This window comes from Haliaeetus albicilla, chromosome 1, assembly GCF_947461875.1.
Source record: "Haliaeetus albicilla chromosome 1, bHalAlb1.1, whole genome shotgun sequence".
NCBI classification, from domain to species: domain Eukaryota; kingdom Metazoa; phylum Chordata; class Aves; order Accipitriformes; family Accipitridae; genus Haliaeetus; species Haliaeetus albicilla.
Window position 1 is genome coordinate 7,895,331 of NC_091483.1, and position 26,611 is coordinate 7,921,941.

At 40.5% G+C, this 26,611-nt stretch overlaps 3 protein-coding genes across 4 annotated transcripts in view; all 3 read left to right on the forward strand.

Moving 5' to 3' along the window:
- Positions 1–8,627, forward strand: part of MOB1B (MOB kinase activator 1B) — a 48,586-nt gene extending 39,959 nt beyond the window's left edge. For both annotated transcript variants that reach the window (XM_069778122.1, XM_069778133.1), the window contains exons 5-6: positions 1,496–1,659; positions 2,236–8,627. In XM_069778122.1, coding sequence (XP_069634223.1) covers positions 1,496–1,659; positions 2,236–2,313 — 242 coding nt within the window. In that variant the 3' untranslated portion in view covers positions 2,314–8,627. The remainder of the gene's footprint in view (positions 1–1,495; positions 1,660–2,235) is intronic.
- Positions 8,628–9,617: 990 nt separating this feature from the next.
- On the forward strand, positions 9,618–22,356 carry DCK (deoxycytidine kinase). The gene is made up of 7 exons (XM_069778147.1): positions 9,618–9,907; positions 11,147–11,265; positions 14,436–14,629; positions 15,426–15,573; positions 17,105–17,220; positions 17,703–17,802; positions 21,003–22,356. Exons 1-7 carry the CDS (start codon positions 9,835–9,837, stop codon positions 21,027–21,029), a joined length of 777 nt encoding a protein of 258 aa, XP_069634248.1. The 5' UTR covers positions 9,618–9,834; the 3' UTR covers positions 21,030–22,356.
- A 929-nt stretch (positions 22,357–23,285) lies between these two features.
- SLC4A4 (solute carrier family 4 member 4) overlaps positions 23,286–26,611 on the forward strand; it is a 235,429-nt gene continuing 232,103 nt past the window's right edge. The window contains exon 1 of the mRNA XM_069778238.1: positions 23,286–23,304. The gene's annotated coding sequence lies outside the window, so the exon portion shown is untranslated. The remainder of the gene's footprint in view (positions 23,305–26,611) is intronic.

Consider the following 26,611-nt stretch of genomic DNA (forward strand, 5'->3'; position numbering starts at 1 on the left):
GGTTAGTTTGGGAAGAAGTGACAAGAGCCGAATCTTCCTTGCTCAGTAGATGCGAGCATGGTTTCTTCGCATAACTGTGGCATTCGTTTTGGTGTTTCAGGGTGGAGTTGAGAGCTGGGGTAGAAGTCTCAACTACTAATAGGAATGATATTAAATAGTTACAGTTAATATTAAAGTTGTGTTCAAAAGACAACATGAGGACTTGATTCCTTTAACTGCAGCATATACTTTGCTGAAGACTTTTTTCTTTTAACAGGATGTATTTTTGAAAGGTAGTGATTTAGAAAGAGACTTAAAGGCCACAATGAATAACCAACTGAATATGAACTACCCATGCAATGCAGCAGCCAGTGAAAGAAATGATGTACGTGTAAGCAGGCCAAGCTTAAGTAGGAGTATGAAAATTTAATTTGCTAGGGTTTTAAACCACTGGTGAGATCATGATTGGCCTACAGCATCCAGCTTGGGCCTCTGGCCTTCAGACAGGACTTCAGCAATTGGAAAGACTGCAAAAGAACTAAGCTGACTGGGAAAAATTGCCATGTGATGAGAAGCTAGACAGGTTTAATCTTCTTTTTAGATGGTTAATACATATCTTTTTTTAGCCTGTGGATGTGTCAACTAAAGAGATTATTGCTCCCAGTAGCTGGTTGCTGTTTCCTAACCAGTTCTAATAAAACTTGTGCACTGACAGAGATGTGCTTTTAAAACTGATTTTACCTGTCCTGGGTCATTTTCACTGAAAGGAGCATATTTCGGAGTACCTCAGCAGGCAGTTAAGGAAGCAGTAGCCTCTGGCTAAGGAATGGCAATGAGCAGGATGGAAATAGGAGTCTTATTTGCTGGGCACGAGGCAGGTGGAAGAGAGCCTATTTCTGATTTCACTTTAGCCGAGAGAAGTGTAAAACTCGATGGCTGATACCAAAGGTGGTTTCGGTTACCTACACAAAAGTATCTGGTGTCCCTTGGAGTACCCTGTGGTATGTTGAACACGTGCAGAGAGCCATTTGTGAGACTCAGAGCCTGCAGGAGACTTCTCCTTTTCTGCATTGGCAGTCAGAGACCGGGCAGGTACTGAGGGGGCATCTATAAGCACATAAAAATTACCTGTGTTTGGGTATCTGAATCCTACCACAAGGGAGGAATACTCTTGATCAGAGAAGGCTCTTCAGGAAACTGAGCTGAGACATAACAAGATGTAGTAGCTGGAAGCTGAAGCTAGGAGGATTCAGCGTAGAAATGTGGTCAGATTTGTCTTGGAAAATGTTCAGGAGCCACAGGTCTACTGAAGGGAGGGAAGCCTCCCCTCTGGTCTTTGAATGAGCTTGTCGTTGCCCTTCAGCCGAACTACATGGTGTGATTAACAGACGGAATTGCTGAGTGAAATGGAACAGCCCTTCTTGTGCAAGAGATAGGGTTGGGTTATAATGACTTTCCAAATACATGAACGTGGCATGGGCATTTAAAAATAACCCATCTGTTTTCTTATTTCTAGGTGTACCGTTCCCAAAGAATTTCATGTCAGTGGCAAAGACAATTTTAAAGCGTCTCTTCAGAGTTTATGCTCACATTTATCACCAGCACTTTGATCCAGTGATCCAGCTACAGGAAGAGGCACACCTTAACACTTCTTTCAAGCACTTTATATTTTTTGTTCAGGTGAGTGTGGCAGGAGCGCTATGGTTACAATTATATTCTGAAAAAAGTAATGTATCAAAGTAATGCCCCTTCAGTTTCTTAACAGCTGGAGTATTTGTAGGAGAGTCAACACCTCCAGGACCCTAAGATAGTGTCTTACTCCATTTTTATGTTGTTGGAAGTATTCAGGGAATGGAAAAGTTTTCAGCGAAGTATTTGTTTGCTGCAAAATTGAATACTGAAAAGTATTCCCTACCAAATAAATCAGTAGAACAGTAATTCCTAACAAAAGAAAGAGGGAGGACGGCATCTGAAGCTAGATTGAAAAGCGTGTGCTTGCTTCAGAGCTACGTTTCTCCCCTCCCCTTGTAATAAAAGAGCATCTTCTTACGTTTCCTTCCTTTAAGTGGGGGAAAAAGCTTTCGGCAGTCGAACACTGCTATTCAGCTAACGGCAGACAGGCAGAAAATGCTATAGTGGCTAAGCCTGGACTCGAAGAGCCTACTACTGAATAACTTCTATCTGAATAAGACTTCTCACCTGAGCTGCATATGTAAATTTCTGTATGTATGTCTTTTCTCCTCATCCTTGTTACAGGAATTCAACCTTATTGATAGAAGAGAACTTGCACCACTTCAAGAACTGATTGAAAAACTCACCTCTAAGGACAGATAAAAGGAAGAGCATTTCTTGAAGTCACTTGTTTCTTTAAGCAAGCGTGTGGTATTTGTTTTTTGTTCATTTGTTTTTTTAAAAAACAAAACAAAACCCTGTGCTGTTACTAATGGCAGCCAAGATCTACTTTCTGTGCTTTTATTAGGGGAAATCTTTTACCTGTTAGTGACACGTGGTAAATAGCTTTTTTTTTTTTTTTTTATTGTTGTTATTCATTGTGGAATTTTAGCAGGTGCTGAGTGTTTATAAAGGAAACATGCTTGGTTGGGGGATTGACTCTGCTGGTGGATGGGTTCTTGTATTGTGTCAGTGGTAGCCCATTCTCATGAAGTCCCTAAAAGACTTGCTTACATTCTCTAAGTGCCTTGGCAGACTCACTTCTGAGGTGCAAAGCACATACAGTACTGAACATTGCTGGAAACAGAAAATATGAACTAACACCCAGGACACTTACTGATACTTGTTTTAGAAAAATATATATATGCTTACACTAAAAAAAGCCATAACTTACTGAAATCAATGATCTCCAGCTTTTAATACAAATATTTGTCTTATTTTTTTAGAGATTAATATAGATTTTTTCAAAACTAGATATTTCTTATAAAGAAAAGTGATGGTGAAGTTCTATTTGCTAAAGCGAAATGATGAAGGCGGTGTCAAAATTACAAAGAACCTGTGCTTAGTAAGTAGTTACATTTCTGTTGCCATTGGTTTTGGCTTTTCATAGTTGCTTTTATTTTTTTGACAGGGAAGCATCAACTTGGGTCAGTCACTTCTGTTAAGTTTCCTAGCATTTGCCAAATGAACGGTTAGTTTGCACAGATACAGTTAGGGAAAATATTCAATCTAAAAAAATGCATTGGGGTAATACTAAGAAAAATCTGGCTTGAAGAATAACTAGTGAAATGACGTTCGTAAGTTGTGAACAAAAAACCTGGCTCTGTGCAGGAGCTCTGGTGGCTAGTGTTTTCTGTGGTAGGAAATGTATCTTGGAGGGAATATAATTTCATGGACCATGAGAAAACCTAATCAAAATGTGGCCTTCCCCCACCTGGGTTAGTGTCTTTCCCTCTCTAGCCTTGTGTTTTCTCAAACCAGAAATGAGAATCACCTGTGAGAAGGTAATCTCTGGGATGATCCACAGATGATGACTTGGAAATTTCTGCTGCAACTGTTTCAGTCAGGTTTCCCATTTGCAGAAGCCCGCATGACTAGCTCTCTTGTTCATTTACGGATCTTGTCAAAGCTGTTGTATTTTGGATTCAAAGAAATCTGTATGGGGTTCTGCAATGTGCTATCTCATGATATCAGTAGTTGCCAAATACAGTACACCAGGTGGTCAGTGTTGCCAGGCTTTGATAGATTGTGACTCTGCAAAACCACCATTTGTAGACCTGAGTAACATGAAGATGTTTAAGTGGCTGGTATACGCTAGACTGACTCTTGAGCCTCTAAAATTTGCAGGCGAAGCCAAGGTTAGCGTGCAACAGAAAGGTTGAGGTTATGTTTTGTGCACCTTTGCTTGACTGAAAATGCTGAGTAAAGTGGAAAATACTGTGCAGCAGCCTGCAAAATATGTAAGTGGCCATTAGTATAGCCAGCTAATAAACTTTTAAGCACACTCATTTTTGGGAGACTAGAAACGCTACTTCTGAGTTAAAATTATCTATTTCAGAAGCTTCTGAAGATTATTTTAAGACCTATGTTATCTTCAATGGAGTTAAATTTCCTAGTCTGTTTCAGCTGCTTCCTGGAGAAGCAATTTAATTTTTGTTATCTCTTCTGTCTCTCTGTCTGTCTGTTTCTCTTCCCCCGCCCCCCTTAACAGACTTGAGAACAATTGAGAAAACCTAGTATTGAGATATTGAGCTATAAACTGGCGTTTTGTACTCGTTTCACTGCTTTTTTACTTAGAAATGGAAATGTGGAGTGTTGCATAGTGAAGAATGGTCATGCAGTGGTGTTCATGTTGAATTTAGGTTTGGCTACACTAATGTTAGATACAGAGGCTGCTAGCAGAACAACCTGCAGTTAAGCATTTGTAATTAAAACAGTCCTTGGTTTCATTCAAAGCTTCATTACAGTTCAAGAAATTGTAGAATTTGTTTGGCTCCTTTGCAGATCAATGTCATAGCCCATTATTATCTGCTCAAAGGATAAGTGAAATTTTCAGTTTTCCTTATGTTTTGGCTTTTTTTTAATATCGTACAGAATTACCAAGTTTTCTTAATGTGTGGATGTCCAAGGAAAGGACTTTTATATTGTGTTTTTCTTAACATTGAGTGTTAGGATTGGATTGGTGTTACCACAGTCGACACTGAATCAAGCTGATGATGCGAAGAGAGCTTTCCCTCAAATGTTTTAACAAACTCTTAGTTTAAAAAGGGTGGAGTAAGGTCTTACCCCTTCCCAGCCAGTAAGGATCTTGACTCTTCCGTGTACCTACACACACGTGGGAGGAAAAGAGGGGAGATACTCAATGTCTCTTACGTCTTCAGGGAGTTGGGGGTTGGAAAAATATGCACAAGGCGTAAGAAAATTAGAACCAAAAGCAAACAAGAAGCATGAGCAAAATTTCCTTTCCTTTGCCAAGTTGCCTGTTACTGCAGTATTCACCCCAATGCTTTTGTCAGTCCTACTGTTCGTAGGACGTACTTGGTCTGGCAAATGTTGGATTTCCTCATGTAATTCTATTGGCCAGTGGAAGAGTCAGTTGGTGCTGTAGGACCTAAATGCTGCTGTCTGGAGTTGAGTAATGGGTTGATAAGAAAGAAGGAGCTCCCGTGGGCAAAATATCCCATGTGTTGGACTGGGCAAGTACCATCCTGTTGAACAGTTGGAGAAAAAGCGTTCCTTTGGTAAGTGCTATCCTTTTTATGGGCTGTATGGTATGATTGACAAGGTAGCTGGGAATGCAGTACTTCTACGGACCATGTGCATCATTTGTGACGTCTTTGCAGCTGCAGGTTTGTTTTTAACTGAGTAGCATACCTGACATCTGATGTGGACATGACTACTTGAGCCTGGTTTGGCAGCAGTCGGGTGGCAGAGCTAGCTTTGGGTGCAGGGTTGGAGGGCTCTCTTAGCTCAGGACTGAAAAACGCAAAAGGCTGTCGTCTTTTCAATGTTACAGGAGCAGTCAGCATCCACCTGACTATGCAAAAGCAGCTTAACTCCCAAATTTGAACTGCATGATTTTAAACAGAGTCCACTCATGCAGGGAGCTGAATTTAAGAACGTGATCTTAGACACACAGCCTTTTATGCATGCTTCTATCCAAGGAGTGTTTAATGACTGAAAATTTCCAGCTACAGAGGCGTGAAGAGTGCTGCAGATGCAGTTTGATATTAAAAATCCTGTAAACTTTCCAATGAAAACCTCTTTGCTGAGTTGAGTCAGTGCTCCTCAAGAGGCTGCTGCGTGTGCATGTTCGCTGTGCTGATAGTGCTTACTGGAGAGGAGCCTTTTAACCAGTGCTAGAGCTCCTGTTACCACATCGCAGCAAGACACGAGAGTGAGAATGGCAGAAGCCTGCTCCAAGGTGCTAAATAGGAGATATCCTCCGTTAGATTTAAAGCTGTCTCTGGCGTGGTGTCATGTACCAGCACAAAAATCAAAAGAAAAATATTTAGAAGCGAGGATTCGTGTGGAGTGATATCAGTGTGGTAGTTCGCTTTTTTGGCATACTTCTGCTCTGAAAGGTGGTTTTTTCTGTTGGTGGTTTTTTGGTTGGGTTTTTTTGGGGTTTTTTTTGTGTTGGTTTTTTTTTTTAAAGTAGCCAATTCTAGAAATTCAGAGGCATCTGCTGCAGTTCAGCCAATTAGAATGTATTATGTGAAAAAAAAAAGTCTTGCATGAATAGCATATTTTTTGTATTTAATATCTGGCAGTAGAAAACACTTTTACAGAATAGTTTCTAGGCATGTAATAAAAGCTTGGAGATCATGATTTGCCTGACAGCTGTATGAACACATTGTTTAATTATACAACACTTGAAAATAACAACATTGAAGATATGTATGCAGTGTTTGGGATTTAGTATCCCTATGCTGTTTATATTTGCAGCTTTTTAATTGTTTTTTTTCTTCAAAAAGATGTGGGACCAGATGTTGATGTGTGTTTACACTCTTGAAGTAAGGGCACATTGAAATGCTAAACAAAAGTTGCCATGTTGTACAAATGGAATCTCCATCCAGTGAATGTGTTTATAAAATAGTGCATTTCTTGGGAGGAAGGGGGAGGACACCCCCTCGCCCTCCCCAAAGAAAACACAGAGAAATGAACCCTGAACAAACCCCGCGCTGCTCTAGACCCACATTACAGACGGACTCTGTTCTGTGTCACGAGCGCTTTGAGACAAAAACTTTGAGCTTTGTTGTCACTGGGAGCAGAAGGTGCTGGTGGGCTTAAACCAGGCTGGGCTGCCAGCGCTGGCTGAGGCCTTCCACTATAATAGGGTCCTGAAATTCTGTGGTTTGTGGTGTTTTTCAGCTACCAGCGTATTAGACCTTGTCAGTGATTCGGGTGGTAACTTCAGGAGGTCATCTACCTCGAGACAGGATGGGGCAAACTCTGCTAAGTTCATCAAGTTTGGCCACCGTTGCCAATCTTGACAGTGTTTAGATCGTGTGGATACATGATGTTCGCAGAAATAGTTTTTCAAGCTTTTCAAATTCAAGTCAGGGATACAAGTTAATCATGCAAATAGAAAATAAAAATGCCACATTCTGCTGTTGCAGGTAGCTGAATGGTAGCTGAAGGGAGAAGACAGGTTTCAAGGGGCAGGTGGCCCATCTGCAAGTATCAAGTTTCTTTTACTGCTTACTATGCAATGTAGAGCTTTGAACTTTTGCTTTTACTTCAAGATATAGAGGAGCACTGTCCTTACTCAGTATTTAGGAACTGAACACTCTCTCAGTGTCCCTGACACTCATTTAACAGGTAAGGATACCTATTTGCTGCTATGGACTTTACTTACCTTTGGGATTGTTCCTTTCTGTTTCTCGCCCCCCCCCCCCCCCCCCTTCCTCTTGAATCACCAAACACAATTTTACTATAAACCCATCCTTTTTGGATAGTTGTTCTTTTCCTTGCTACCCTCTCCCCCCTTCCTACCTGCCAGAGTGCTGTATTACTGTATATAAACTGCCCCCTTTTAGTTGGACTATTTAAAAAGCTGCAGCACGAACACAGACTCCTTGCTTTTCTTTCACTGAAAGATTCCCTGTTACACTGAATCTTGTTTCCTTCACTGCTGATGTATCAGTTGTCTTTTTTCCAAAATGCACTACTAAAACCACTAGCAGTTTAATGAATGCCTGTCATCTTTTCCTGGATATCTTCTCTTTTAAGATGAGACTAACGTTGGTTATTTTAAGGGTTAAACCTTTTTATTTTCCTGCTTTTCTTACAATTTCCTCTTGCCAGGTTAAGATTGCAGTCTAGGTAAATATCAAATTATGTTTTTGTTTGAAGAACCAATTCCCTAAATTGTTCATAGAGTATTGTATTTTTAGGGGAAATTAATTTTTATAGCCACTAAACTATACTCATTATTTTTGTACATTTGCAACTTCTGACATTTTTCAGAGACATGTCGCGGAGGGAACACTTATTTTCATGGCTGTTTTACTACTTCGGTATGCTGTGGTTGTGTTGCTTACTACCTAGAAGCACATACCTTGATGTGCAATGGAAGAGAGAGAAGAATGCAATAAAAGTGAATGAGGTTTCAATAAAAGGCCATTTTTGAAGGAAAAAAAAAAGATATTATGAAAGCAACACTAACCTTTCCTCCTTCTTTAGAATCCTAAAATGTATGGGAGAAAATGCGGTGTAAAATAGAAAATGCAAGATGAGAACCCTTACTGTAAGCTAACTGTGCCAATATCGCTTCAGTTTGTAGTCACTTGATTGGTATTTTAGTTTTAAATGAGAACAGCTTTTGATGAAAAAAAAAAAAAGTTGAATGTCTGAAAATCTGCAACATGTTTATTTGAGAGTTGTAAATAATGTATACAGATTGTTGTATGTGATGGACAAAATATTTAAATTCTAGGTTTTTTTTCAATAAGAAACTGAAGGCTGTTTATAAGAGAAAATAAATAGCTATGTTTGACCATGATTGTCTTTATTTCCTTATTGAACTTGTTTCTAAATTATCTTCTACTTGTAGATAGATTTTTTCCTGTATATTGTACACATACGCAAATTACACATACAAATTAGATTTTTGTAATTGCCTTGTCTGAATTTGTGAATATTTGTATTGCAGGCAGACACAATAGCAATAAAACAACCTGATACCCTTTTCATTTCCTTGTTTCATGACCTGAATTTAACCAGTATGGACGGAGCTCGGTGTGGGACGTCCGATAACAAGTTTAGTATCGCATTAACTGCGTCTCAGTGCCGATCCCCGGGGCGGTTTTGAAAGCTTTGCTGCGAGGAGGGTGTCCTGTCGCAGCCATAAGCGCTCTGCTGTCTCAGGTCACCAGCTTCACACAAAATACAGACTCCGCTTTTGGCTGTGCTTGGCAGCACAGGTGCCTTTTTCTATTTTTTAAATTTCTTTCTCCTAAAAGCCACTTGTGACTCCGACAGCTGCAGCACTCCAGGTTTCCTACCCTCCCATCCGCATCCGATTGTCTCCTCCGCCTTCTCCTCTCACACCCGCAACTCCGGAGCACCCCGTCCCTCGGTGAGTCACCCCTCGCATGCAGCTGGAAAGCGGTTTGTGCCCTCAGGTCAAAAAGGCGGTTAAAAATCTTGCTTTTCCTTCAATCCCCACAAATCTGGGCTTGGGGGGTGTGGGTGAGGGACCGTGCGGAGACAATCTCTGGGACAGCATTCCCCGCTTGCGGCCATCGTATGCGGTTTTACACAAGAGGAGGGTGCGTTGGTTCACAATGGCCTCGCTGCCTGTGCCCCTTTCATAGATTTAAGGATTTTTCCCGTTTAACTCGGTCCTTCGGGAACCAAAACGGTCTTACGCTGCGACGGTATTGTGGGAAACGCGTGGTCGAGTGTGGGTTCGGTGGCTGTTGCGGGCTTTTCAGCAACAACCCTCCCACTAAGTGGCCATGCACTAATTCAAACGCGATCTCCGTGTCACTTCTGAGAGTCTTCTGGAAGAATTTTAAGGTAAACGGGTCACCTGTGTCCCGCCTGCGTGTCGTCGTTGGGGGGGAAGCCTCCCCTTTGGGCCGAGAACCGAGCAACTCGTGGCAGGGGTGGCCGCCCGCCCATCGATGCCATCTCCTGCCGCAGCTCTGCCTGGCTCCGCAGCGCCGGGCTCGACCGCCCGCCCTGCCGGCGGCGGGAGGCGGAGGGCCTCTGCTCGCCTTTCCTCTCCTTCTTGGCCCTGGCGGCCACCCGTAGGCGGTGCCGCGGGCGCCAAATTCGAAGGGGGGGGACGGGCAGACGGCGGTTAATTCCGTTGCGGCCGTTAAGCGGGCGGGCGGCCTGGTCGTCCCCGTCGTTCCCGCTCTCCTCCGGCAGAGCCGTCGCTCGTTCTCCGCCATGGCCACCCCTCCCAAGCGCGGGCGGCTGGAGGGCGGCAGGATCAAGAAGATCGCCGTCGAGGGCAACATTGGTGAGCGGCGGGCCCGGCGCCTCACCGGGGCCGGGGTGTGGGGGGGGGGGTGAGGAGGAGGAGGAGGCTGAAGAGGTGGTCTCGGTTCTGCCGCCTCCCCGCCCGAGGCCGGGAGCATACTTCCCCTTCAGGCCCCGGGGGGCTCTTCCCGCCATAGCGGCGTGGGCACTTCCACAAGGTTTTTCACGCTTTTTTCCCCTGCGGAAAAAAAAAAAAAAAGGCTTTTTAGTTAGGTTGGGGGACGTTAGGTTAGCGGGGCGGGTTGTATTGTGGGAGCAAGCCAGTTAATAGCTTTAGATACTTACCGTAGGAATTAATGCGATACAATTGGCGAGATCTGGGAGGGGCGCGTGTGCCTGTGAAGCTTTCTATTACAGTTTTTATCTTGTTCACCTTTTTAAAGATGCAGGGAGGTCGTGGATAGGACTTCTCCCCCACCTTTCCCGGTTGTAGTGTAAAACACTTGTGTAAATGCAAACGGTCAGGTCAAACTCGTAATGTTCAATACTCATACTAATTAATAAGAGAAGCTTGTTTAACTGTTGCAAAGAGCAGAAAAGTTATGGGCTGTTTATGATGAGATGGTCCTCCTTTTTTTTTTTTTCTGGTAAGGGGCCATGCTTAAAGTTGAAGGATAGGAGTTGCCAGGGTGTCAGTTTGTTTACTGATACATACTTCGGTCTCTGTCAGGTTTAAGTATCTCTTCTTAAAATTTCCTGACCTTTTTTTTAATTGGCAGCAGATGAATGACTTCTGTGATGTAGGAAGTAACTAGTAATGCATCTTTGTATCTTCATTTGAGAAACCATCACTTGCTTTATGTTTCTTTTGTCATTGTTTGCTTTTTTTTTTTTTTTCTTTTTTCCTAAAATACCTTAGGAAGACTGTAACTTCATGCCTGAGACTGGACCACTAAGCATCTTTAAAAATTTAAGACTTGGTGTTCTAGTTGCAAATGTAACTTTCTAGAACTAGATCTGGGCTGAGAATTGTTGTCATTATTGATTTTTGTTCAGATGGCTATTGGTGTCATGCGGTACAAAATAAAAAAGAAAAACCCAGTTGCTCAATTAATAGATGATCTGTGTTGCACAATGATCTCTGTTTCATGCTTGTCAGGAAGTCAAAAGTACATGGGAGACTCGTTTATGGGATTTGAAACCAGAGTTGTATAGTAGTTAAATAATGATGCTGTCAGTGTTTTTTGACTGCCATTCTTCCTGAATGCTTTTTCTACAGCTGCAGGGAAATCAACGTTTGTGAATATTCTCAAACAAGCTGATGAGGAATGGGAAGTTGTTCCCGAGCCTGTAGCTAGATGGTGCAATGTTCAGCAAAACTCTGAAGAGGATTGTGAGGTATGGTAAAGGAAATGAAGGTGAAACTTTAAAAAAAAAAAAACCAAACAAAAAAACCCCAAACAAAAACCCAGCCAAATGTTCTTCAAATTTCAGAAAACCAATATATCTGGTAGACCAGGTATTTTAGAAAATGTACATCACAGCAACATTTTTGCTGATTCTCGGCACAATATTTGAGGTCCTGTTTTCCAGTTTGCTTGGTGTATTATAGAATTGTTATTCAACATCAGGATGTAAATTATAAAAGCGGTAAAAGCTTGTTCTATTTTACATATAAAAGCAACGTGTGGAAAAAAGTTAGGTAGAAGTTACTTTTTAGCAACTGTGAACTAACCAGGTGAGAGCAGAGGGTTGTCCAGGTGTCCTGGAGGGTGTCCTCTAAAATGTCTAGGAAATAATGAACTACTGCTAAATCGTTTATAGTGTTGTTTTTTCTGTCAGCTACCTGTGATTCTGTTGGCAATCCAGATGCTACCTGGTGGCCAAAGTCATCACTGTGTAGAGAATTTTTGATGAACTGTAGAAGATTTTTTTTTTTTTCTTTTTAGATCTGGCAAAGAGCACAATGCATTTTGGTTAAATAAATGTAAACTTTTAATGGAGGGGTGTTGTTTCAAATTTTTCCTCAGCTACATTTTTCCAGTGTTAGCTCTCTTTTATTTTTTTCTTTCTTCACGATACTCAGGTAAATCCAAATACAAAACCAGACTAAAGTCCTTAGTTTTAAGAGCTAAGCTAACAAGCTAATTTAAGATACTTGAACTTCAAGTTAAAGATTTTTTTTTTTAATTTAGTGGCATGGGTTGACCCCAGCCAGCAGCTGAAGACCAGCAGAAACACCAGCTCACCCCCCCAGCAGAGCAGAGAAGAGAATAGGAAGAAAGAAGGCAAGACAATTTATGGATTGATATAAAGACAGTTTAATAAACGAAGGGAAGAGGATAAGAAAGGAGCGATGCAAAAGCAATGGCTTATCTCCTAGAAGCAGCCCAGTGCCCAGCCAGTCTCTGAGCAACAGCTACCCTGGAAGACAACCCCCTCCCCTCCTCCTTCTTCCAGTACCTGAGTTGAATTGCTGAGCGTGACATTCTGTGGTGTGGAATATCCCTTTGGGCGGCTGGGGTCAGCTGTCCCAGCTGTGTCCCCTCCCAGCTTCTTGTTTACTCCAGCCCACTTGCTGGGGGGGCAGAGTGGGAAAGGGAGAAAGCCTTGATGCTGTGCAAGCACTGTTCAGCAATAGCCAAAACATTGGTGTGTTATTAATGCTGTTTTAGCCACAAACACAAAACACGTCACTGTATGGACTGTTACGAAGCAAGTTAACTGCTTCCCAGTCGGGTCCAGTAAGCTTAATATAAAATTTCAAATCCATCATAATTGTCTCTGAAGTTAGACTTGCTAATTTGCTCTTTTCTCCTTTTGCTTTGGCTGGTTTGCAGAAATATGACACTATATATGACTCCTAAAATTAGTCAGGAAACACTTCAAAAAAGGTTCCTAAAGACAAGACTGTACTGGGTGTGTTAAGCTGTTTGTGCATGTGTCTGTAGGTATCTCTTACCGTCTTCTGTGCATTGTCAATAGCTTGTAATGTTCTCCTTGCTGTTGGCTAATTCATACAGTAACAGCAACAGCTGCTGTAAAACATCACAGTACTGCACACCTATTTTGTTTCTGGTAATAATATTGTGCAACCCGAACAACAGGCCTATTTTTACCCCTTTTCCTTCCCTTTTCTGAGAAAAGTTATCAGCATTCAAGATCTTAATGATAGCTTTTTAAAAAAATATAGTTTAATACCAAAAAGCAGACTCACTTTTCTGTCTTTATTAAAGTTGGTACTTTCACTGTCGTACAACACCCCAAAAAAAAAAAAAAAAAAAAGATTTGGGAAGTTCCTAGAAAGAGGTATGACTTAGTGCTTTTGTAATTGCTAGTTCTTACAAAAGTTGCACCTGTAATAATTCAGATGGCTTAGTACTGTGCTATTTATTTAATACAGTGTTTCTCAAGGATATTGGAATCTTTTCTGGAGGACAGTTTTATATCTTTTATATTTTACTGGTGAAACTGATAAATAAGGGTCTTGTGGCTCATGAAAGGTCACTGTAGCTGCATCTTCTCTACTTGACTTCAGAGTAGGGGGGCATGTTCTAGATACCAGAACCAGGCTGCGTCCCCTGTCCCTAGCGGACTTCTGTCCTGTGCCAGCTAGGACTCTTCCAAGCAGTTCCCAGGCATGGTTTGGGCAGTAGGGTAGCCCAGGGACTTTGCTGGAAGTCCGCTGCATGTACGTACATCCTTTTGGAGGCTTAGAAAGCTCAGTGCTGTGGATATTGCTCTTGCGTGCCTCTTGGCCACAGTGTCAGAGCGTGGTGCTGGGCACGTTTGGTTTACTAGTGTAGGTATGGTTAGCTCACTTCTGCTGAGGATGAAACCTGGAATTCCGTAATCTTAACTGTATCACCTAGGTGTTGACCTCTACCTCTAGGTTTTGAAAATATGTCAATATTTGGATTTGGTGTTAGTGTAGCAAAAAGATTCAGACAGAAGCAGTTATCTTTGGTAGGCTGTTTTTTCTAGTAAAACTGAGGCACGCAGCTTTCAATTTCCATGAGCTTTAGTGGCAGGCTCGAGGTGTTTGAGCAGTACTCATGTGCTGAGGGAGATCACTGGCCTGGTGGAGTCTGTTCTGAACTTCCCAGGTAAGATGATAAGATGAGAGCATAATCATACCTTAAGATGCTGCATCAGCAGCTGTTACCATAGGAACTGTAATTAATAGATGGAAAAACAAAACGAGACCAACTTTAAACCCACACTTGTCAGAGTAAAAGGAGCATTGATTTTTCTACCATGTTGTTGACTTTTTGTACTGATACGATGTTGTTCTTTTATTAAAGCTTGTAAATAGTGTTCAAAATGTTTTGGTACTTGAGCATTTTGACATTATAGGTTGCAGAGAGTTGCTTGTTCAGCTCGGTGCCGTAGGAGGAATAACATTACTGGTATTTATGCTTTGTATTACAAATAGGGTTGAGAGGTAAATGATGCAAATGTAAACCTGACATAAAGGCTGAACAGCTTTAATGTAGTAGAGCGATTCTGTTTTACCCTAGTCGTCCACCTTCTCAACTTAAAGGGTCACTGTATTTGTTTAAAACCAGGAGCTGACTGAATCACAGAAGAGTGGTGGAAATGTGCTTTGGATGATGTATGAGAAACCAGAGAGGTGGTCTTTCACGTTCCAGACATATGCATGTCTCAGCAGGATCCGAGCTCAGCTCAGGTGCCTTGATGGCAAACTCAAGGAAGCAGGGAATCCCGTTGTCTTCTTTGAGCGATCCGTCTACAGTGACAGGTGTGTTGGACTGAAGTCCTTAAAGCAAAGATCAAAATTCTTCTAAGTAAAATGCGTAAATAAATAAAAAGCAGAGCGTGACTGAGTTTTGTACCTCCTTTCGTCATAATTTTTCATACTGTTCAATCACAATAACCTCAATAAGTGGTTTGTTATCTTTATCTTGTTGTTGAAAGTGAAGTAAAATTACTGGATTGAGGGTTTATAGTTTTGTTGTATAACCTTGATAAGCTATGTGTAGTTTCTCATTCTTCGTGGGTAGGTTTTTTTATGATTTGTGCATGCACGTTTCCCTTGAAAGACAAGAGGGAAGTGTGTAGGCATCAAGAAGAGTCAAGAGCAATTTCGTTCTTTGTCACTTAGTCTTGTTTTCTTTTATGCTTCTTGAAACAGCTCTAGCTATTTCTTATTGCTGTACCCTCTGTTTCTGGATTCGGAAGGTTAGCTTTGATAACTAAATCCCATCACATAATCCTTAGGTGTTCACTGTGTTCTAATATATTGTAAATAAATGACCACAGTGTACAAAGCAGTGGTGGTTTTTAGATTATTTCTGAACAGGTACCTGAGCTGCAAATGTGACTGCTTTTTGTGGACACTGCTATGGGCAACTGCAATGGACATAGTTACAGGACAGGGATACCAGCTGTTTATTTCCAGTCCAAGCATACATCAAAGAAGTTACAGAATTACTGTGCTTAGCTTCTTTTCTAGTTACTGTGCAATACTTCAGGCAAACAAAGTAATAATTGTGTTGAAGCTAATTTTTGTTTACGTAACTATTTTGTGTTCTCAGATATATATTTGCTGCTAATTTATATGAGTCTGATTGCATGAATGAAACTGAATGGACTATTTACCAAGACTGGCATGACTGGATGAATAAGCAGTTTGGTCAAAGCCTGGCGCTGGATGGGATCATTTATCTCAGAGCCACTCCTGAGGTGAGGGATAAAAATTTATGACCGCACACAGAATGAGAGTACGTGTTCTGTGGCTTGCCTGTGAAATTTGGTCTTTGTCCATGCTTTCATAGTTGTTGTTTTTTTTTTTTTCTTCCTAAAAAAATGTAGGGTATAACTATGATTCTAGACCTTTTTTATGATACAAGAATAATATGCTTGCAGTCAGCTCCAGTAAGGTCACAATTGTGTGTCATTGCATATCAGTGCATCTTTGTTTCAGGGATTGCTTTGAATGTCTCAAGCAAGAAAACAGTTGAGAAATTCTCCCTTATCTTTCACTGTAAGAGTCCTAATGATTATAGTTCAGTTCAGATTGTAGTATTTCCCTGAAGACTATAATACTTGAGTTATGACTAATACAGTCTGGAAATACTTAAAAAAAAGAATGTTCTTTCAAATGTAGCCTGTGTATTTTTAAATAAAATGTGATGGTAATGATTTTCTAATTATAAAAACAGAACATATGACAAAAGCAAACTAGAAAATACCACTGGAAATTAAAAAAAAAAAAAAAGAAATAAAAAATAGCTATAGGAACATTGTTGTGATAGAAATAACAATTTAGTTACATTGTTGTGATAGATACAACAATTTATAGTTAATGTCACTGCTGATTTGGGGGGGCTGTGTGTGAAGCCCTTTCAGCTGGAGCGATGGAGGTAAGTCAGATGAATGCACCTACTGTATGTAAGGCTTTATGACAATGCTTTGATCTTTGGGCATCTAATATTTTTTTGAAAGGAGAGAACAACATAATGAATATATCTTTTGAGTATGAAACTTACATGAACAAGAGAAAAACTTAAGAGTTTAGAAGAGCTCTTATTGCAGTAATTGACTTAGAGGTCACTTCCATCATATTTGTTTACTTCCAAGTGTCATGCTTTCAACTTTGTTATTGTAAACAGCTGTGTAATGTAATATGCTAGAGTTTCTCTGAGGGCTTTTTTACTAGGCTCACTACTGAGGGCTTTTTTTTTTGTCTTTAAGTCAAGAACGTGTATTTAAATTACAAGAGTACAACAGTTTTAAACAGTTTTGATTGGCTTATTATTGAGGCTTTGGATATGTTCAGGACAGGAACAAATGAGTTAGTACGTTTGAAAATTGGGTTCCTAAGAGCCAGAAATAGATCATGAGATTTTGAAATGCCTATCGATCACGTCAAATGGCTATTTCTGTGCTCTTTTGATGCAATGTGTGCTGGTACCCCTTCTTTTAATAAAGAGCTTATTTGAGACCTTTCCTTGTAGCAGAGAAATAATTTGATGCATTTCCTTGGGTCCTTGTTTGATTTTGCGTGTAGTCTGTGGGCTCTGTCAGCTGAACATGGCATAATATTTCTATGCTCATAAGATAGTTAGCAAGTTGAATATTCATCTTTGGCAAAGAGTGGCATATTGAGCACAGTAGGAAGGGTTGGCAAAAAAACCTTCAGCAAACTAGACTTCCTCTGTAGGTCTGTAAAAACAACCTATTTTTATTTTTTTTTAATATCTTTTGCCTTTAGAAATGCTTAAATAGGATTTACTTGCGTGGAAGAGATGAAGAGCAAGAAATTCCCATTGAATATCTGGAGAAGCTTCACTACAAACATGAAAGTTGGCTTCAGCATAGGACACTGCGGTAGGGTTTGTTTAATGGTTACTTAAAGATGGGTAAATCTTTGTAAGGATGTTCCATAATGCTTTTTCCACCAGTGAAACTTCAGCTTTTCCTATGATCAGTTCCTATAACTGATAAAGTTAAACTCCAGGAATATTTCTGTCTATACTTCCTTAGTAGCACTGGCTTTACAGCAGGTTAATTATTGCTAGGACCTGCAACATGCATAGAGCTCTGAATAGCAGAGGATTCAGCTGAACTAATTGTAGTACACAGTTGAATTTAATGTTAGGTGCTGGGGAAACAGAATGTTCAAGAATCAGTAATACATCCTAGGAGCCACACTGTAAATTCAAGCGGCTTTATATTCAGAGTTCATGACTGTAATTTATACGGGCAGTTCTTTTCATGGGATTCTTAACAATGAAAATGCTGACAGAGACTGGAATGACGTATACTTTTTTTTAGCTAGTAATATTTTCTTTGTTCCTATCCCAATACAGAACGGATTTTGAATATCTACAGGAAATACCTATTTTAACGTTGGATGTTAATGAAGACTTCAAAGGCATAAAGGACAGATATGATCACATGACTGAAAAGGTAAAATTTCACAAGCAGAGCAAACGGATGATTTAGGTTTATTGCCAGCATGTCAAAATGACTTCAGGATGCTTCTTGCATCTCAAAGTGTAGCATTCTTTGAAGTCAGACTAGACTTAGAACCTGTGTTTCTTCATCCTATTTCCTACATTAATTTTCGATTAAAAAAAAAAAAAAAAAGATAAAAGGGAAGGAAATATTCCAGGCTTGCTGGAGAAGACTTTCACTAGTAGCTTTGTTTGCAAATAAAATTTCTAATTTAAATAACCCTCAACTGTTTAAAAGAACTGTTACTTGCTATGTCCTGCTTCTAACATTGTGCAGGTGCGCTAAGAAATGTGATGGGGGTGGGAGAGGATGAGGGTAGCTGTTGAGGGAGAGAAAGAAGGCTGCACAGGTCCAAGTTGGATGTCTGGGGTAACGTCTTCCTTGTGTTAGCTGTGAAAGTGTCTAACCTACAGTGCTGGTCAATAAAAGAACTTTGGTGCCGGCTACTGTGAAAGTACAGTACAAAACCATTACAACAGAAAATTGAAGGATGAGTTTACTGAACCTGCAGCTGAATTTTGATCCAAAGCAGTGAGCCAATGGCAAACTGGTTTAGGTTTTGCAGATATTTATAGCTAAACGAAAGAGAATATGGGCTGTCCTCTCTTGTGGTTAGCGTGTCACAGGAAAGGGCAGTATAGCTAATGCAAATAGGGATCCTTTACTCTAAAAATATACTTCACTGTATAATCATCCTTCTAAAATATTTGAGTCATGGAGTTACATTCAGATAATGAACAGTCTTACAGCCTGCTGCAATACTCCTTAGTTTTAGTCTTGTTTATTAAATTGGCACTATCATTAAAATTTTTCCCTTCAGTTGTCTTTATTAAAGTGTTATTCAAAATCCTGCTCAAAAGCTGTGGTCTGAAACTTCAGGGAGTGCTTTTCAAATGTAGCCTTCTACTTTGTTTAGGAAGTAATGCGGAATATAAATCAGAAGTATTTTTTAGTTTTATTTGAAGGCATGGAAAAAATGTCCATCTGATAAGAAAAAGAATTCAAGCTGAGGTTTCTATTTGCATTGAGAAGATCTAATCCTTAACACAAAAAGGTGTAATATATACTTTAAAGCTAGGTCCAACCATCAGCATTTTTCACTGCTCAGGTGTTTGGTATTTGAGTCTTGATGGGATTCAGCTGAGGACAACTTGACTTTTATTTGAGTAGTTGCAATGAGTTACAGATCTTAGCAATGGTATGCGCACTCTTTTCTGCTCTTTGGAAATAAGTTGTTTACCTCAAGAGAAAAGCAGCTTTGTCCTTTGATCTCAGTTTATCTGCTGCGAAGTAGAACTGTTCACGTGATTAAAAACAGCCTTCATGGTCTTTGCTCTTTTAAAGCTTGTTAATTGATGGAATGACTGGACATTGCAGCTGTGGAGCAAATATGCTTCCCATCTGCACCATGATATAAGGCCAAGCTTAGGCACCTGAACAGGAATTTCAGAGGAGTTTACTCCTGTGTAGCTGTCACATTATCTGGGAACAGCCTAAGCCCTGTTTTGGCCTTATTTTTTGGCGTTTCCTAAGTGGACTCCCAGAACTGCTACACTCTTCATGAGGCTGGGTGCTTTGACCTTTAATGTATGCTTATGTCCAGTGGGGACCCAAAACCTGTGTGCTTCCTTCTTCTCTGTTAAGATGCTTGCTTTCAGAGACCTGTCCTAAAACTTTGCCTAGTGTGTAAATCGTGGTAAGGTTCATCCTGCAGTATTACTGTTGTTACTTTTTAGAGTGGAGGGTGGCTTTCTCATGATACCTTTCAAGTTAGAGTATTGGCACTGTGACACGTTCCCTTCTCTAAGTGAAGGGATTTGACCTCTCTTGGGTTTTTTCCACCTCCTTGACCACTGAACTAGGAAGGGAAGGGTCACAGTTGAAGAGTGTGATCCAAGCTCTGTTCCCATTTCACATCAAGAACTTGGACAAAACATTTACAGATGCGCTCTGTGTATGAGAGCCTCTGCCAAAAGAATAATACCATGTTCTCCAGTGAATTGTCGATTCCTTTCTATGCAGTAGTCTAGCTGGAGTGGACAGAGAGGAAAATGCTCCCAGTTCAGACTGCATTACAGCGTAGTTGCTAGGATGCTCTTGAAACTGAGATAGGAGTTGTGTGCCTAGGCCCTGTCTGTATTCCTTGGGTCCTGTATCCGCTGGGTTGTTACGGTTTAAAAAAGGTGGCCTGGCCCTCGCTGCCACCTCTTCCTACTGCTTCGCTTTAAAGGGAGGGAGTAATTACTCTTTTACTTTTGGGGAGGGGGAGTGGAGCAGGCACAACGAAAAGGCACGCATGCCTGTGGCAAAAAGCCCGTTTGCAGCGCATTGGTTTCCTGCAACCTTTGGTACTGACCTGAATTTAAGCTTTTGTCTTAAATGATAACACTTGAAAGCGTACTGCTAGCCCACTGCTTGGCTTGCTGCCTGTTTTGGATCCAATTCTCATGCAATTGCATGGATTATTTGAGGTGCTGTCCTGGCTCTTGGTACTCTGTGTAGGATCATGGACTTCCAATGCGGGGTCCTAGATAACATTCTATGGGCCAGAACTTCACTATTAATTTTTAGGTAGCTGTAGCCATTTAAGCCACTCTTTAAATACTGGAAATGGAGTTCAACAGTAGCTGAACTATTTATGACATTGTTGTACAGTATTGCATTTTTTCAAGTACTATGGTTTTGCTAGGTATTGTTTTGTTATTTATTTGCCAACCTCAAATCCCAAGGAACATACTAATTAGATGCATTGGGTCGTTGACTGACATCAAATGTGAATGGTGTTCTGGTAGTGGGTGTGACATGATGTTTTCCAAATGACACTCTTTTGAGGCGGTCATTATCTTCCTTGTGTTTAGGTTAGACCTGCTTTTAAGATAATTCATTTGCGATGTAGGGCTGTAGTTTAGGACCACGGGAGAAATGAGCATTGTTCCAGTGCATCTCTCTTGGCACGGCACGTGCTAAATTACAGGTAGCATGACTGAAAAAATTCTTGATGGACAAGAAATGGCATAGTCAAGCCCAAGATTATTTTTCTGGTTTCTGTACGTTGTAGTAAAGCATAAAGCAATGGAGAGGTAAATGTAGTTGCTGTATATTTCTGTTGATGAATACTTAGTTTGATTGACAATATTTGTTTCTTTTTGCAGGTCAAAGAATTTTTGAGCACGTTATAATCCTCTTTGAAGCGCGGGCAGAGTCAAACTGTTGCAAACATCTGTGTGATCAAAGTCTGAAGTACAGCTTCTGCTTTTATAGAAGGCCTCTGGAGAGGCAGGACTCAATCCTGTTGATTTAATTGTGAGGAACAAACAAACTTTGTGAATAGGGAAGTTATAAAAGAAATCAGTAGGTCTGTTCAGTATTATATTAAGTAACACACGTAAATTCTGAAGATACTAGATTTGTGAGAGTTCCCAAATATTGCACCTGTTTCTAATCAGACCAGTAAGTTCTTCTAGAATATTTTATTGTATTTTTTAATTTATTTTGTGCCCGGTAGCTATTTAATTTTGAAGAAGGTAGTACTTTTTTAGATCTCTTGTGTGGTTTTTTAGTGGAATTGATTTGTAATGGATGTCTCATTGTTCTCAGGAAGAAAAAAGTAAAAACCATTTTTGCCAGTGAGGGAATTTTAATATAACATGGAGTTTTGTATTGTAAGGTATAAAAACGACGTCGTCTGACAATTTTGATAGTTGAAGTTCTTCACAGAATACACTGAATTGAAACAAATCCAAATATGGCTGAAATTCTGTAGATATCAAATGAGTTTTTACATCTGTTTTCATTGTGCACTGTAAGCTAGAATATTAAGAGGCTTTCCATTCTCTAGCATGCTTGGGTTGTTTTTTTCTTTCCAATTTTTTTTTTTAAGCTCCTAATAAAACAGAGCTGTTTGTTGTTGTTGGTAAGTTCTCTTTTCCTGTAGAGGAGTACGTTTGCTTGATGGATACTGTAAAAGGAAGAAGAAAATTTTGGAAACGGCCTCCATCTGTAAATGACGTGTTCCTAAACCTTTCCTTAATCACATTTCGGATGTCAGAGGTGGCTTCCTGCTTTTGTTCCAGCTTCTCCATTTGTTTACTGGGCCTTCTGGGTGCTTATACAAGATACTGCAATATTTGAAGTAGGCTGTCCTTTCTCATCTTCTTGTAGTAAGAAGGGGACACCTTTGTGGAGTAGCTGCTGTTCTAGCGCATCTTGCTTTATTAACTGAGCCACTTCTGTTTCAGGTGCAGAAAATATAAACTATACAGGGTACACACCTCAAGTACTGTGTTTTATGAGCTGCTTTGTTCTGCTTTAAACATTTCTGAATGATTGCACAGCTGGCTTCTGAATGCAAAATTTTATTGTAAAGCATTTTATTGTGTACAGTGGTGCCTCTGTTACCTGCTAATTTGAGATGAAATTTCTTCTTTTGTGGTTGGAATTGTGCTGGCGTGCTCTAACCGTTGACTGAAAAATAAAAGTGGTTGGAAAGACTTTTTCAATGCTTAATAGTGTTGGCTCCTTTGTCTCATGAAAGAAATTATGTTGTAGATTGCTGGTACATAATACTAGTACAATGGATTAATTTAAGATTATGTATTCTCAGTGTATTTTGTGTACAAGTTGTCTAAGATTTCTGAAACACTATGACCAGCTTCAGATTTTTTTCCATGTGTGGGAAACGAGTTTATGGGATAGAGACACAGAATTATATAAAATGTATCGTACGTATAACTGACTGATTAGTGGAAGTGTTTTGTATAATATCTGTGTTATAGTGGAATGTAGCAATAGTATGGTAGAAAGTCGTGTTTTGGACTTCAAGGTTGCCTAGTAAAAGGAAAGATTTTAAGATCTTTGCTCCAGAAATGAAGTGAGGTGGAATGGATGAAGATTCAGTTCAGATTTACTTGAAACACATAGTAGAAGCCTTTAAAACATTCTTGGCAACAGTCTGAACAGTAACATCTTATTTTGACCAACAGTGCAATTATTCCTGCAGTTTCAGCTGTCAAAATTGTGGATTTAATTACAGGAATTGGAATGACAGTGCTTATTGCAAGGAGTAAACAAGTCTGAGTTCTAATAAAGACTTCTTTTTAAACCCATCACAGAGCACACAGAAATTCTGTGGCAGGTTATCTGCATTCCGTTCCAGAAAGCTTTACAAAGTCTCTGACTGCCAAGTTTGGGTTTGAAGGAGCAAAGTCATGACCAATTATTAGAATGTTTTTAATTGCTGTGGAGAAAAAACAACAGCAAACCCAAACCACACACCCCACTGGCCCCCAAGCTTCTCAGGGCTTTGAAAGTAGCTGGGCTGAAGTGCATGAAGCTGCAGTGATTTGTATGTAGGACAGACGCAGCACAAACAGAAGCGGAGATGTCCTTAGACTGTTCTGCCTGTGCGTCAGCTTAAACCTCACAGCTCTAACAGTACCTCAGACTTTCAAATTTGTCAGTATTCTTTTCTTTGCTTAAATCTATTCCCTGGCTACCACAAAACAGGATTGTTGTGTTGGTTTTTTGCCTGTTAGAGATATGGAAGGTTTCTGAATTGGTATCGCCTGTTTGGTGTTGATGTGTTTTCAGCCTTTGAGTGCTGTGTCCCTTTCTCTTCCCTTGGGTAAGAGATACTTTGATGGAACTGTCTAGAAATGCTTGCTTGTTTTAATCAAGTGTCATCACGATCGGGAAACAAAATCAGTATGCAGGTTTTGTTGTGTTTTTTCCAGTTAGGATACAGATTAAGATACTGATTGGTAGTGGTTAAAGTGCTATGCAAGTACACGTGAGCAACGGACGTAGTATTGCCTCATTTTATTTTCAGTCCTTGTAGTTTTTTACTGCATAGTGAATTTTAAGTTCTCTTAGTATAAATGTTTCTTAGAACAGCAACCAATTTTGTAGCTAGAACTTAATTTTCTATAGTTTTCTGCCACTTACTTCTTTCTACTGTTTTCTGTTCATTTAAGGAGACTTCATAATAATGGAATTGTATATGAAATGTGATTAGTATTGAGATTATTATGTTCTTTTTCCAGTAATTAAAGACTCCACGAATCTATTTGTGAAATAAAAACGACACAGGAGAAACAACAAACTGTTAAGCATGGATCAGGGAAGCATGTATGTAGTAATAATTAAGTTATATTTTAGGAAAAAAAAATGTGCAGTTGCTATTGCCAAGCGGTTTCAGCATATAGCTAGGTGTAGGGACTCCAAGGTTGTTTTCCCAGCTCCCGTTTAAAGACTCGCTGTGTGACTGAGTTAAATCACTCTTTGCCTCAGTCTTTTCACCTTTAAAATGTTGATATCTCCCTGTGTCTTCAATATTAACTGACTAATACTCCCAGCCTGCTGATGTGCTGTTTTGTAGGTCTGAAGTGCTCTATTAAATAATTGAGAATGAAGGCAGCTTTGGTTTTAGATTTTTCACTGCGATGTTTCGATGCCCTCATGAAAGGGGTCACTGGCCCAGATTCATGGCCCATAGAAATTACTTATTTGTTTTAAAAGATATTGAAAGCCATCAGCGCAACATCAATCCCGTTGAAGTTAGTTCACTGAAAAACACGGCCACTGAAAACTGTCACCCTTTGTGAGGAAAGGAAACTTAGTACAAATTTAATCTTGTAATAAAAATTGATGGCGAAAACTGTGCTGCAGTCCCCGTAGCTGGTTGCACTGGTGAAGCTATGTGCAGAATCTGCCACGCGAGGTCATTGTGTCCTCAGTTCTCGCTTGCTGAGCTGGCTGCGAGAAGGGCATTAGTGCTTTAACAGTGAATGGCTTTGGAAAAGGTAAAGGAAGAAGAGGTCACTTCTCGCTTTGCCAGAGCAAAAACATTAAACTGATTAATAAATACTCTACTGAATGAGATAAATCTTGATCTCTGGAGGGAGGGGAATAAAGCAAGCCCCCGTTGGATTAAGACTAGAAGAGGCTGAGCTAATGGGAGGGGGTTTGCCACCAGGTCTTCCGTGCAGCCACCAGCTGTTTCTGTTCTGTGACTGAATATTAGCACATGAATAACCCTAATCCTGATGTGTCTGAGCGATACAATCTTCTAGCGCTGAGCTGTCGGGCCCGAATGCAGAGAGTGAGCAGTACTAATGCTGGTAGTGTGCTGGGAAAACAAACCAACTGTGAATTCTACTAACTGAAGCCATGGACAGTACTTGATGTGCCAAATATAAGCCTGAACTGGGCTGAATTCCTCTGAAATTCTGATTGAAATCCAGTAGTGCCAAGGAGCGTGGCTTCCATGCTGGGAATAAGTGGTGAAGTGATTGATTTTTACCTTACTTCGATATTCAGCGTGGGTGTAAAATCAATAGAATGTGCAGAGCCTAAGAGTCTAGGCTGTTGCGTGTAGGTGACTTGTGTTGTTCTTAGGTCTACGTTTCAATCCACAGGTATAAATAATATGATAGCAGTGTAAATAAGAATATAGTGCATGCTAAATTAGAATGTGGGCTATTGCCCATTTCTTGCATTTCTGCTGACTGCTCTTCCCAATGTCTTAGGCAGGGCATACATCGCATATGTATCTCCAGAATGTTAAGGTAGTCCAGCTTGCACCATGTATGTTTGCTGGCTAATAGTACTGGCAGACTCGGAAAAAGGCAGTTGGTTCCTGAGAGTTATTTGCAAAGATGTTGCCACCGCAGTTCAAGAGTTCGTTCCTGTGCTTTCTCCAGACTTTTCTGTCCTGCATTTTGTGGTTTTCTCTCCAATTTCCTTCTAAGTTGTTGTGACTTGTCTTTAATAACTACTAAAAACATGATCTCATACAAGTTGTAATAGACTTGTTAAAGCCAAAATTTTACTCGTATGCAGCCTACTTGAAGATGTGGCTTCTGCTTCTGTTCCAGTTTGGTGTCTTAGGTTTTCTAGTCCTCTCTTCTGAGCAGTTCTCCTGTGTTAGCCCACCTGATTGCTGGGGCTCTTCCTAACGGCTCCTGGCTTCAGCACTCTCTATGGATGTATGCTGACAGTGTGCTCTTTTTTTCATAATTATGTTCAGATTTGCCTCTGCTGGTTTCTTAAAAAAATAGCTATTGCTTTCTGCTGTTTCCACTGCACCTTTGGCTTTGTCCTGTCTGTGGGGCTAGCTCACGGCCTTTACCCTGATCCTCTCAGCTGGGTACAGAGGCTTCGGGTCATTGACTGTTTTGTCGCAGCAGACTGCTGGTCTGGATCGGCTGCCTGCGTCCTGGCTGTGCTCTGCCTCGGAAGGAGAAGACCCGCTGTCATAGAAAGCAGGACTTGACTTTTTAGGTATCCCTTCCTGATATGCAACGGTGCTTGTTTCATGAGGGTTTATTGCAACGGTCCAGCATAGTTGGGTAGGTGTTTCATGTGTGCTTGTCCCCATCAACAGTTTCTTTGCTGTCTCTGTTTTATTATTGTCTAGGGGATAGGCATCATGTCAATTGACTAAAAACCTTGTTCAAGTGGGGTTTCTGTTGCGGTGTGCTGTGGCCACAGCCCGACGATAGCTTGTTAGGCTGCTGAAGCTTTTAAGGCCTGCTTTAACTGCAGTTCTTGCTGGAGCGTGCTTTAAACATTCTGGTTCCCGAATGGTAGACTTGCTGTGTGTTGTGACAAAGGAATATAGCTCCATTTTATGGAATTGAGCAGTTATAGGTCTTGGAGAGTTAACTGAGATTCCTTGAGGCTGGGAGCCCTCCTTTTCTCGGGCAGTCTCTGTTTTCAGCGTGCCTCATGCTATTGTGCATACACTTACAATCGGATTTTT

Bases quoted from the DNA above. Each gene is read 5' to 3' on its own strand.
- DCK (XM_069778147.1), top strand. From the start codon at position 9,835: ATGGCCACCCCTCCCAAGCGCGGGCGGCTGGAGGGCGGCAGGATCAAG. The intron at 14,630-15,425 runs GTGTGTTGGACT...TTGTGTTCTCAG, and splicing joins CGATCCGTCTACAGTGACAG to ATATATATTTGCTGCTAATT. The intron at 17,221-17,702 runs GTAGGGTTTGTT...ATCCCAATACAG, and splicing joins CTTCAGCATAGGACACTGCG to AACGGATTTTGAATATCTAC.